This window comes from Phaseolus vulgaris, chromosome 1, assembly GCF_051622355.1.
Source record: "Phaseolus vulgaris cultivar YP4 chromosome 1, ASM5162235v1, whole genome shotgun sequence".
Lineage (NCBI taxonomy): Eukaryota > Viridiplantae > Streptophyta > Magnoliopsida > Fabales > Fabaceae > Phaseolus > Phaseolus vulgaris.
Window position 1 is genome coordinate 33,841,142 of NC_143498.1, and position 13,604 is coordinate 33,854,745.

Sequence of the window (13,604 nt, forward strand, 5' to 3'; positions counted from 1 at the left end):
GAAATTCGATTCCTCCATATAGGTTTCGGTTGAGGTGATACTGTCTGAAGAGTCATAGATGCGATGTGAGTCTTTGCACGGGCCTGCTAATACCATTGGGTGTTCCTCCTTAATAGAGACACTTAGGTTTTGATCATTGATCCTAATCTTCCTTGCCACCCTTATGAACCGATTATTCTTGATTCTCATTTTCAGACGTGCAAACTCTAGGTTTTCCCATATCAACGTGGCATCGTCAATATCAATCAGCGTAGCTATGTCTCCAACCACTCTAGCGAAGCACTCTCTATTCCATAAGGATATTGGCAGGCCAAAACACCTTACCCAAACAGCTCTATGGCTCACTGTGAATGTTGTTGACCATGGCTGCATCCTGACAAAGATACTATCAAACCATTCTCTGTTTAAGTTTATTAACTCCTCCATCTTCTCACTTCCTCTTGACGTTAAAAGAGCAAGGTTGTCCCCCATCGCTCTTATTCTAACCATGCTCATACCTCATCTAACGAATTCATCTCCCAACTGTTCGAAATCCATCTCAACACTGTAATGCCCTATCACACTTCCTTCCATCCACAACAAGGACTGTTGCTTTGCGATAATGAGTCCCTTCCTTTCCCACCTTTCCTGTCCTCTAACTGCATCAACAAAAGATTTCTTCCCCCCTTCTCCACCCAGACCTCCTTCCCTTTGTATGACTTACTTACCTACGTTTCAACCCGCTCCATCACCCCATGCTCGAGCCTCCCCGTACCCACCGAACTTCTGTTCCTTCCTTCCTCCCTTGGCATATCCACTCGGTGGTACTTCGGAATGTTCACAAAGAGCTTTCTACTCCCAATGTATATTTGGTCAAGTTCTCGCTCTAGTTTTCCCACATTCTTCACATCGAACAGCCTCACAAACCCAAATCTTTTACCCCACTTGTTAAGCCTTCGAGAGAGATAAAAACATCTTGCACCCTTGCCCACCTTTGGAAGATTTTGAGCATGTCTTTCTCTCCAAACCCGTTGGGGAAATTTGAAAAGAAAAACGTTAGAGAGTTACTAGAGTTACTAGGTTGGAGAGGTGGTTTCCGGCGAGATCTCTGACCACCCTGCCTATCAAAAGAGTTCACCTTGGTATTCCCGTCAACTCCCTGCACTCTGCTTCTCCCCGCTTCCTCCATTAATGTGGAAATTAGTGTATGACAAGAATGTTTCTAAAATTAAAAGAAGAAAGTGAATGGGTCACTGGAATTAAAAGTTACAAATGAGGTTTAGTGGTAAAAATGCAAAAACATAAATCATTATTAGAACATGTTATGGGTGAGAGTGGTTTAACTAAAACTAAATCAAAAGGATTTTATTTTAAAAGAAAAATTAATGTGAGAACATGTTATTTTTAAAGTTTTATATGGCTTAGGAGACACTCATTCAACTGAGTTTTCCTTATACCTATTCGCTAAAAGATATTTGAATTTTTAAACTTGTTAGGAGATCAAGGAATTTGTTTGGACAATATCGAACATTAATAAAGCCAAAATTACTTCATATAATTATCTCCACTAGATAAACCACTTGAATGTTCAAGTAATTTACTTCATTTAGTAAGTAATTTTTAAGTTACCAATGTTTTGCTTTAACATCAAATTTAAACTATACAGAAGTGGAGATGGTATATTATTAAGGTATTTAGCCATGTTCTTGTCCAATAAGAATTGAATTATTTAAGTAATTATTTTTCATGTTAGACTGTGGAATTAAATTCATTTAAAAAAACATAGAACATTCATGAACCAAAATTATATTCTAGATTTTTTTTGTATAAGTTGATTTTTCCTTAGTCATTTATGCATGAGAAATCTTCCTTTTATGTACATCCTAAAATGATTGTTTTAACTTGCATGTTGGAGATGACCTTGTAAAATATTATGAAAAAGTTGTGATTTTTTATGACATCTTCTATAGTTGTACTTCAAAGAGATGTGTACGCCACACCTTTTTTTTTTATCTTTGTTAAGTGTTTGCTTTTAGTGTCAATAAAGGATACACACATTGATGAATGATACAAGGTGTTATAATATTTTTTTGAGAAGCATTATATGGTCAACTTGTAGCTATTAAATGATTCTACATCACAATGATTTGTCTTGTCTTGAATACATGTGAGCTAGTCCATTTACTTGCCTTTTTGTTTAGATTTGGATTTTCATCTTACACTTTTATAAGACCTCGTCTAGTCTTGTATTACTTGCATATTTTGAAACTTGCATCTTGCACTTTACTAGATGTGTCTTATCTTCATAAAGATTCATAGACTAAGACAGGTTTAGTGATCATAACTATGTCCTGAGCTTGTTAAGTTGCATCCAACTTATGTATGTTGCATCTAGATCTTTAAGCGTGTCTTGCGTCTTAACAAATTTATTTCCCTTGTTCATTCTTTAAGAAAGATATTTTAACATCTTGTGTTTCATCTAATACATGTTTCATACGAGGTAACTTCATTAGACATATCAAAATTGTTTTGTTTATTATCATCAAAACTTAAGTTTCTTGGACATAAATTTTAGACCATTACTTACGTTATCATTACTAATCTCGTCTATGTTGTAACAATAATTTTTTACGCATCTTGTTAAATATTAATGTTTGTTTACTCTCAACTTGATGTTAGAAACTCCTTTGGTTCTCACCACATGATACATTTATATATTTGACATAGTGTATCATTAGAACTTATATATCTCGCTAGTCCCCTAACTTAATAGTTACACAACACATTATCAGCTTAGTAGCACCTCCTTAGTTACTACTTATATACACATCTATCCATCACTATATTACCACTTTGATTACTACTTACAATCATCACAACATATTTAATCTTAACACCTTATTCATATAATAATATGTTCATCAATCAAACTTTGTGATTTCAAAATATATTTCTCAGCAAACATGTATTATACCTATGAGTAACAAGAAATCAATATTCAACTTTAAAACACTAATAATGGAGAATTAAATTGAATTTTTTACAGATAAGGAAATGTTGTGTGAGTTCTGAGTATGTTACTTAAGCGACAACATCTTTTCTTCAGCAATATAATTTATCACTTGAGCATCATCTCAATGCTTGAGCGATATTTTAAGGAAAGAAATAAAAATTCATGTGGTATATTTCAATTGAGTGACAAAATACCATTTGAGCTACTAAATTCTAATGGAGATATAATCAACATTGATTCCTTGTGGCTCAAAGAACACTACAATTCAATTTTGATGTAATTCTAATTTCAATTTATAGCATTCAATTATTCAAGTGTAAATATGCATTCAAATAATGCATGAATTAAATTAGAAAATTCACATAGTCTTAGTTGAACTCCTCTTACTTAATAATTGTTTGCTTCCTAAGGAACATCAACTTCAATTGGGAGAAAGAATTGAAAATGTCCCAAAATCTCTAAAATCTATTTACGAGCTAAACCATATAAGAGAATAACATTTTAAGTTGATTGAACCTACAAAACTCTATAATAGTCATTGGTAGAACTAGAAAGAAAAGGTAGAAAATACTTACACTAAGGATAAACTTACTCCAAATCAAATTATAATCGGATAAATTTTTTCTACATATAGTTTGTAAACCCCGTAGCCACATGCACCATGCCCCTCTCTCTCTCTCTCTCTAAAAAAAAACATCTTCTCTCCCGTTTCTCTACTTTTCCTCTCCATACCTCATATACTCCAAAATCTGATCACAACATGTTGTAGTTGAGGAGTCAGGGTACATTTCTACTCGATCAAATTTTCTAACAGAGTAAGTTTCTATTTACTTTGAAAATCCCTTATTTTCTATTTTTTATGATTTGGTCATCAACCTTAGTGAGGAAAATTGAGAAAAGTGATCATCTCAACTTATTCTATTACATACTAAAATTATGTTATATTTGGATAACTTGTATTATGCTCCCATGTTTTGAAGCTTATCCATATTTAAAGAAAAAGATTTTATAAGGTTGCTTGGAAGGCGAGCAATTCAAGTAAGGGAAGTTATCTATGTTTTTTTTATATAGAATCTTAGTATAGTTAACTTAGATAATAAGTGAATCTAGTAATTGGATTATGCATGTTAGGATATAAAGTTAGTTAAACTGAATTTGATTATGAATTGATAAATATATGAGTTTAAATAGTTGAGACTGTATTGAAATAATTGAAGAATGATGTTTGAACATATTTTAGTATGGATTGAATTTTTGAATTGTCTTTCTTTCTTTTTGTTTTCTTATTGTATCTTCAATGAATTTGATTATATATATATATAATTTCTTTTTTTATCTATACCTATATATAAAGGGGATTCCCCACTTTAACTGCTCTTAAATATTTTCCTATTTTATCCTTAGATTAATATTTGATTTTATTCAGTTTTGGGCATTGCGTCATTTCTTATTTTTTTAAAAAAATATTTGAAATAAATGGAGCAACTGTTTCGAATTGAAAGAGATAATTTGTTTTGAAAATTAATTGCATAATGAGAGGAAGTGTCTGTTTTATGAGAGAGAAATAAATTTAAAAAATATTTGAAATAAATGGAGCAATCGTTTTGAATTGAAAGAGATAATTTATTTTGAAAATTAATTGCATAATAAGAGGGAGTGTCTGTTTTATGAGAGAGAAATAAATATTAGGAAACGTGGGTAGTGGCCAAACTTGAGCAATTTTGAAAATTTTTGAGTATATTGTCATTTTCCATTATTACTGAGCGATTACAGAGGCGTAGATTTCACCGGTTACATTCACTTCCTTATAAGGAGTAGTTTTCACCAGTTACATCCACTTCCTTAAAAGGAGTAGTTTTCACCAGTTACATCCACTTCCTTACGAAGGAGTAGTATGATGTCGAAGGCACATCACTTAGGTGGAGATTACGATGCAGAAGCCAACCGTTTGGGCATAAAATCGGTGAAATGTTTCAATGGCTCTCGGTGTCGTTTTGAAGTTTTGGAATGTTCTTCGCTGGCAGTAGCCGCCGAAGCCACGTCGCTTAGGTGGAGATTATGATGCGGAAGTGAATCGTTTGGGAATAAAATCGATGAAATGTTTCAATGGCTCTTGAGGTTTGAGATGTAAATGAACGAGATAATTAGTACAGATTCAGAGTTTTATAAAAGAATTTTTGAATTTTCATTTCATTCACGGTTATAGGATTTGAACATTTTTGTTTCTATTGCTTTCTTAATTTTGTTTATTCAAGGCAGATTTGAGTTTTTATTTACCATTCAATTCTCTCTCAATTCTGGTTTAATTTGAGCGATTTTCTTGACATTGCATTCCAAAAGTACACACCTAACAAAACAATGGAAGATTTTTTAGTTTTTTTTTTCTTTTATATGAAATTTTTGGATCCTGAATTATTTTTGGCAAGTTATTTTGTTTTCATGTCAGATTTATGTATTTAATAGTGTTCTTGGAAATCTTAGTGATCAATCAAGCCGCCAAATATATTGTAAAAAAATTAATAATGGATAATTTGGTGAATAATAATTTTTGAATAAGATGTTAAATTTAGTGAATCCTAAGCCTAGTTTGCAGACAAAGCTTGTATGCCTATTGTTGCTTTGATCTATTAGATATTACATAAGTTGGAAGTTAGGTAATTTGTATTTAGTTTATTATTTTATTTTTTTCAACTTCTTTACCATGGAAGACACAGATTCAATTGATATGGTGATAGATTCTACAACTTCCAATATACAACCCTTGCATAAGGCGTTTGATGAACATGAAAGTTACTCTAAACTTGAAATGGCAAGATCTTGAAGAACATTGTCATATGCATTATGTTTTGGCATTGTTTGCTGCTCCAACTTTTGTAAGCCTTAATATTAATCTTGATAACCTTACAAAGTTCAACATTACACTCAAGTCAAATCAAAATTTAATATTAAAAAATAATAAAATGAAAATATAAAAAATTAATGTAAACTCTTAATAAAACTATTATTAGTGGTGCACTTAGATAATTTACATGTCTTCTCATATAATTTAATATTTATTAAAATTACATGAATATATAAATAATAAAAATGAAAAATGCGGATACACAGGAACGTGAGTGCCTGTGTTCCCGCTAGTAAATATAAAATGAATATATTTCTTTTTATGCGAATTGGATATTAATTTGTATGTTAAATTGAATTGTGATGTTTCTAAATTATATGTGTTGTATGTGGACGGTGAAATTGTATGGAATTGAGATCATACATTTGTGATAATTTTTGAGTTGTTGATTGCTTTGGTATTAAGTATTGTCACCTATGTTTTGATAGAAATCATATAGATTCATTGATGATCTAAGTAACATAGACTAGATATCAGTAGGTGAAAAGATGATGATGGAGTTCATACACACTGTGATCGCTTGTACTCACACAATATTGGATGTTTCATGTAAATCTAACTCTTGGGTATTGGATCAAATGTTTGTCAGTGGTTGTAAAGCCTACTTAATATAAGTCTTCCGGAAGATGTCAATTGGTATTTCGCTTATTGAATATCTTTGATGTATAGATATATGTGTGGTATATATCATTGTTGAATATTGGTATTGGAATGAAGTTGAATTGTGATGATTGGTATTGAGTATTATATGACTACGATTGAAGAAAAAGAAAATTGAATTATACATAAATGATTACTCTAATTGGTTATTTTACTTATATTTTTGAATGTTAGAGTTTTATTTGATAACTTACCATTGCATGTGTTTGTCTGTGTATAAACTATGATATTTGAAAAAAGAGTGAAGAGCATTGATTTATTTTATTTTCTTTGTAATTTGTTTATATATTTTAGGGTGTTATAGTTATCTCTAATTGATGTCATCTTATTGAAAAAAAAATGATCAAGAACTTTCAAAACATAAAAAATAGAAAAAAAAAATAGTTTAAAGAAATAGTATATTTTAATTAATGAATAATTAATTTTATAAACCTAATTTATAATTTTAACTTTAACTTTTTAAAATAAGCTCTTCTAAATCAATCAAAATGATTCTTAAATTATATGTATAGGTGATAATTTATTTTTAAAATATTAAAATTTCAATTAGAACTAAAAATATTTAAAAAAACATTGAAAAATTTAAACTTTATTAAAAAGTTCTATAAATATATTTATTAAAAAAACGTTATTATCTCAATAATTTACTGCAATATATTTTAGATCCCATTAAAAGTATTAATTATTTTTTATATAAATAATCTATACCAATATTGTAATTACTATATATATATATATATATATATTTATATTTAACATTTGTACTTTTTTTTCATGATACCTATTATTTTTTTAATGATGTATCAGTAAACATGATTAGATATTAATAGAAGAACTTTACCTAATTAATCAAATTTAAACTGCAAAATAAAAAGAGGCATTTGTCAATGTCTAACTCACTAAAGTTTATGCATACATATATATATATATATATATATATATATATATATATATAAACCCTTTTAAGAGAGAATAATAAAAATTTCCATAAGTTAAATTGATTTTAAACATAAATTAATTTGTAAAATTTTTGTCGTATATTTTTAAAATTGTTATGTTGAACTTGAACATGAAGTAATTTTAATTTATAAAAATATTAGTTATTGATTTATTTTGTTGTGGATAAGGTTGTCCTTAATAAAATTGACAGAGATATTTGAGTTTGAGAATTTTGGTATAAAAGATATTGAGGAAAAAAAAAAAAAAAGAGGTAGATTTTTTTAGAAATGTACTAGTGGTGGCTCTATGATTTAACAAGGAGATTCGAAGACACATTGACAAAAAGCTAAGTTGGAAGGTTGCTAAGTTCGGAAGCAAGTTAGGGGACCCTTTCTTTGAACTTTCCTTGGGGCTCCATTCCTGGAAAATATTATGTCTTCTTCTCTTTTCTCATTTGTTTCTTCCTATTATTGTCCCATTCCACTTCCTCCCATCAAATTTAAACCCAACAATTTTCTACCCATTTTCCCACAATTTCACTGGAAGATAGGGGCAGGGTCCCACTATCTCATCAACCAAAGAATCCAAATCTCTTCATCCTCATATTCTTTAATGCAAAACCTATACCGTTATCAATGCTCCTTTTTCAAAAAATTAACTTACAAAACCAAGAGTTAGCGCTATTAAGGTTTGAATTTGATGTGCTGTGTTGCACATACTTCTATTCTCATTTATAAACAATACTAACCAACAACATGTTGGAGATCCACCTTTATAAAGAATTATTTTTTATAATATATAATATAAATTATTTTTGTAAAGTTAACTTAAACTACTTCTTAATTTAGTATTAAAATCTTTTAAAGTTTATAACAATTAAAGTTTATAGGATTTATAGAATTATTCTTTATCAAATCATCCATATGGATAAAATCACACTCAAATTAACAGATATTAACATGAGAAATATATATTAAAATTTTTACATCAATTAAATAAAATATTTTATAATGTATAAATATTTCAATTTAAAGTTAATTATTTAATAAAAGTAAGCAATTTTATGGATGTATGTGAATTATTTTGGATATGGTTACTAAACCATGGTTTCTAGTTAATGACAACTCATCAACACTCCAAGTGTAAGATTCACGTTATGTTCACCATGATTGTTAAAATCACTTTTGTTTGGATATGTGGGGTTTAATGTTTTGGTTAACCATACATTTGAAGGCCAAAAATTGGTTTTGGGGGGTAATTAAATTTACAAATGATTGATTCAGTGATGAGGTGTATGTTTGAATACTCAAATGGGTAGCAGTACACGCAGAAAGCAGTGACGTTTAAGGAGTAAGTTTGAGAAAAGAAGAACAATATTAGCTAAATAAATAGAGCAAGATCTTGATCTTATAAGGTTCACATAGAAAATTATGATGGGTATTCATTCATACATGAATATATCTCATCATCCTTGCTCGTGAATTCAAGGGTAATGTGAGGTTCTTATGCAACTCTCAGGTGTGAAATACAATAGCATTAATGACGCATAAACAAAATATCTCTCATCATTTTATCATTTTATATATAAACACACACACACTTTTCAACAGAATTTACTATTACAGATTCGGATAAGAATATCTTTTAATTAAAGATTTGAGTTGTATTACATTTTTAATATAATTTAACCATTATATTTATTTTCTCATAATTACCAATTCTTCCATAGTTTGGAGAGTTTAATTTCTCAAAAATTTATAAACCACTAAGTACATAAACATGGATTATGGCACACACATGTAAAGATGATTAAAAAAATTTGGAACGACGAAATATACCTCATCCGTTTTATAGTCTATGAAAATGCTTACAAGTCCTATAAAAGTGTTTTTTCTTGAAAAAGCTGATGTGTTTTTAAAAAGAATATTTACGATAATAACGAACACATGGGATGAGAGAATAAATTAATCAATCTCCTGACTTCGAAATAATCAATATCCAAATCATACATACACAACCAAATATTCCACGCTTTTCTTCAATTTTTTAAATAATTTAATTTAATTTAATTACTACCTAACATCTCCAAATATTTCTTAATTACTTGTTTAAGCTCATTATTTAACCATACTTTATTAGTTATCTCTTCAAGCTGATTTTTAACTAATCAAACATAGACTTCCAATTATATTTGGTTATTTAAATAAGTTAAACTCAAACTTTAGAAACTTGACACTCAAGAATAGTATATAATATATATTATGAAAGATAATGTAGTTGATATGTTAGTACATTTATTTTAAATTCAAGAATAGATTATTTATTGTATTTGTGAAAAACAATACCTTTCTTTTTAATATTGTAAAACAATAGTATTATAAAATTATATTGTGATGATTTTCCTTTCTTCCCACGTGTTTTTATAGAGTTGCCATTAATTTGTTGCAAAATAGAAAAAAGTCATGTTTTGAGGAAAATATTTCTACCATAAGAAGAATAGTAAAATAATAAAATTAGTTATAAGAATTACAATAAATATATCTTAATAATTATAGTACATACAACTCGTGTTATTATCCCTTCTCAAGATAAAGCATAAATATTCATCATGCTCAACATGTTGATTGCACCAAAAGAATACCTTTATCGAAACAACTTATAAGTGTATTAACTAGTAATGAAATGATAATAAACTTTAATATCCTATGGTTTTAAACTAAAATTTATGATGAACTAAATTGAAGTTTTGATATGTGAATTTGGGTGGACTTATTAACCTTATTTACATCCCTACCCCCAAAGTAGTGGGCATGGTGGTGGCCAACCACAACCACAAAAAAACCAATTTTAAAAAAGTAGCATAATTTTATAATTTGAAAAAAGAAAAAGGCAATTTTATTTTATTGTTTTCATAAAGAAGGTTGGCCCCACAAACCGTTGGCGACAGCTGTATCGCAGCAAGAAATCGAATGGAGACACTCTGTCCAACAAACCGGGCAGGTGAGGCTGCCCGGCAACCTCGAACCTGTCGACAGCGAGAAAGTCTGAACAGCTGCCCGTCTTTTTTCTCTGCCCGCATCTATATAAGACCAGCCAATGCCGCAGCATGTTTTCCAACTGCCACTGACTGCTCTTTGTTCCAAAACCATCTTCTCCCACTTGCAACAAACAAAAGAAGAAGAAGAAAAAAAAGAACAAGTTTGAGCAATGGAGGCATTGAAGATGAAGCTTTTCTTGACTTTGGTGATTGCCATGTTGGTGATGGCAGCAACTGGGGTTTCAGCTGCTGATTCACCTGCCCCAGGTCCTTCATCTGATGCCACAACTCTCTCCTCAGCCTTTGCTTCTCTCTTTGTTCTTGCATTTGCCCTTCTCTTCTGATTCTCCTACAATTCTTACATGTGTGAAGTTGAGGTGGTTGTGTTTGGTCTTTTCTTCTCTTTTTTCCAACTCTGCTACTCTCTTCTCACTAAAGCTTTTTGTTTTCTTGGGATGCATTTCTGAATTGGAGTGAGGGAGAAGAGAAGATTACACAATACACTTTTTGCTTGTTTTTTTTTTTATATTATTCTTATTCTTATGTAACAAATTCATTGTTCCTCACTGTACTTCTCATGGGTTGTGACAATGTAATCTTATTGTGATTTGTTTGGTTCCCCTCCTTTGACTCGCTTTTATGTCCAAGCTTGGAAGTACTTTTTTCTGTGGGTAATTGTGATTTGTGGGGTAATCATTATTCTTTTCAATTAGATGTCGTCTTCACGGTTTAACTCACATCAATTATTACGTCTCACATTATTAATTCAATATGAGTTAAAATTAAAACAATCGTGCTTATTTTTCAATAAGTTGGCTAATGTCACCCAAAATTTCATTATGTATTTTCGTTAAAAGCAAAGAAAGAGGATGCGAAACTAAGTTTCCTTGTGAGATAATCTAATTACTGATTAATACAAAATGAATGGTTAAAATCATGTTTATCAGAAATTAATTGTACAATTTTTAAGAACATTCTTATTTTTGAAATGTGTCGGCAAGTGTATGAGAGGAATAGAAACGGGAAAATACTGGTGGCCGTTAGCTATTAACAGAACAAAAGTTCAGTTTTTGTCTTCTTCATTCATAGTAGTTTTCCAGACTTTACTTATTCAAATTTAGTTTATATAATAATTTTAAATTTCATTATGTATTTTAAATAATTTTTTCCACATTAAGAAAAATAGTAAAAAAAATTCATATTACTATGAAATAAATTGGTGTCATACAATTTACTGTTAATATGTAATATCGTTTCAGCATAATAAAATATTTGATTTCTGATTACTATAATGAAACAATGTTTCAAAAGGAATCTTTATCTATGTCTTTAAAGAGAGAAAACTCACTCTTCCAGTATATATGTGGTGTATGTTTTTAAATGAATTCTATTTGACTTAAAATTAAAATTTACTTATTTACAAACACTAAAATTAATAATTTTAAGTTTAAACATTTTAGAAATTTATTATATTTATAAAAATTTAAAATATTTTTTATTTTCTTTTATGTTAAGAAGCTTCTGGATGAGTCTGGATGAGTCTGGATGATTTTTCTTTTTGAAGAACATGTATAACTATATCGTCCTCTACAAGGATGAAAGTGAAGGGTTCATTTGTACACCACAATAGAAGGATTCACATTGGCTTACCTAGTCAAAATCACATCAACGATACTAACTTCAATAAAAATTACTATTTTTCTTGAAGAAATAGTGGTTTTGACATTTTACCCAAAAGTTCATCCTTTGCATAAAAAATCTCTTTGTCTTTTAAGTAACAACACGCGAAGAGATAATAATTTAAATTGTCTATAGAAGAAGATTATTTAGACATAAGTAGAATGAAAATTAAATCAACAATAAGGTAAACGATATACCTAAAATGTTTATCAAAAGAAAAAAAGAGAGAGTATAAAAGTCATGGAGAAATGAGAAAGGACAAATACCTTATTTATATACAAAAATATGACCTAATTACATCATTTTTTACATTCTTTAAGACGGCTGATAAAAAAAAAGAAAAAAAAACATTCTTTAAGACTATATCATGATATATATATATATATTATTTATATTTAATTTATATAGTATTATAAAAAGATATCATTCTTTATATGAATTTTAAAATATATACATATATCAAAATAAAACATAAAAAAAATAAACTTCATCTATTCACTTTGGAATTCTACACTTGCAACATTCTTTGTTTTTTTTTTATAATACACAATTATCATATATTTTAAAACAAACATAAAATTGAAAGTAGAGTAAGCTAGAGATTTTTAAATACTTTCAATATAACTTTAGATTCAAATAATTCAATCACAACCATATAAATTATAACACTTCATCCATTCCAGTGTACTAAATAATCAAATGTTTATTTTCAACTCTCATATCACATTCATCAATCATGTCAAAAATCCACTAACATACAACAACATACATTAGACTCTATTTCTGAAAGACTTGTGTATTAAAATTAGACTCTAAGATTTGTACCTGTCATATCATTAAGTTGTTGTCACAAGAACATCTCAACATTAGGAAATCCATCCTCATAAATTTATGATGATCTACAAGATACAATTCTCTTTCACACCACATGATAAATCATAGAAACCTCCTTCAACCCTCAACGCATGAACACCTTCATTTATGTTATTCACCGTATTAGGATAATCAAGATCATCTTTCACAAACCCTTATTGAACCCATATATCAACATATATATATATATACTCAAGATTTTTAAACAATTCAATTCAAATTCAAAGTCAAACAATCAACTTTCATTATTGTTTAAACTTTAAACAATTCATAACACAACTTAACAACATTCAAGAACCTTTTCAACATCAACATTAACATTTAAATAACAAACTATAAAAAAATTGAATATCTCTATGCTTTCAAAAGATATATGTCCAAACAATTTTCATTAGAAAACATCCATGCAAGAGAAATTTAGAACTTGTGACCATGTCACCTTCACATCCAAATAATCTAGCCTAGAACTCTATTGAAAAGTTAAAACTAACTTCTTTTATATGATTAGAAGTATGAGTACT

General features: G+C 29.1%; 1 protein-coding gene across 1 annotated transcript; it reads left to right on the forward strand.

The window, feature by feature from the left end:
• Positions 1-10,587: 10,587 nt before the first annotated feature.
• On the forward strand, positions 10,588-11,150 carry LOC150029588 (uncharacterized). Its single transcript, XM_090301665.1, has one exon. The coding sequence runs from the start codon at positions 10,701-10,703 to the stop codon at positions 10,872-10,874; it is 174 nt and encodes a 57-aa protein (XP_090157791.1). The 5' UTR covers positions 10,588-10,700; the 3' UTR covers positions 10,875-11,150.
• Positions 11,151-13,604: the final 2,454 nt, after the last annotated feature.

Bases quoted from the DNA above. Each gene is read 5' to 3' on its own strand.
- LOC150029588 (XM_090301665.1), top strand. From the start codon at position 10,701: ATGGAGGCATTGAAGATGAAGCTTTTCTTGACTTTGGTGATTGCCATG.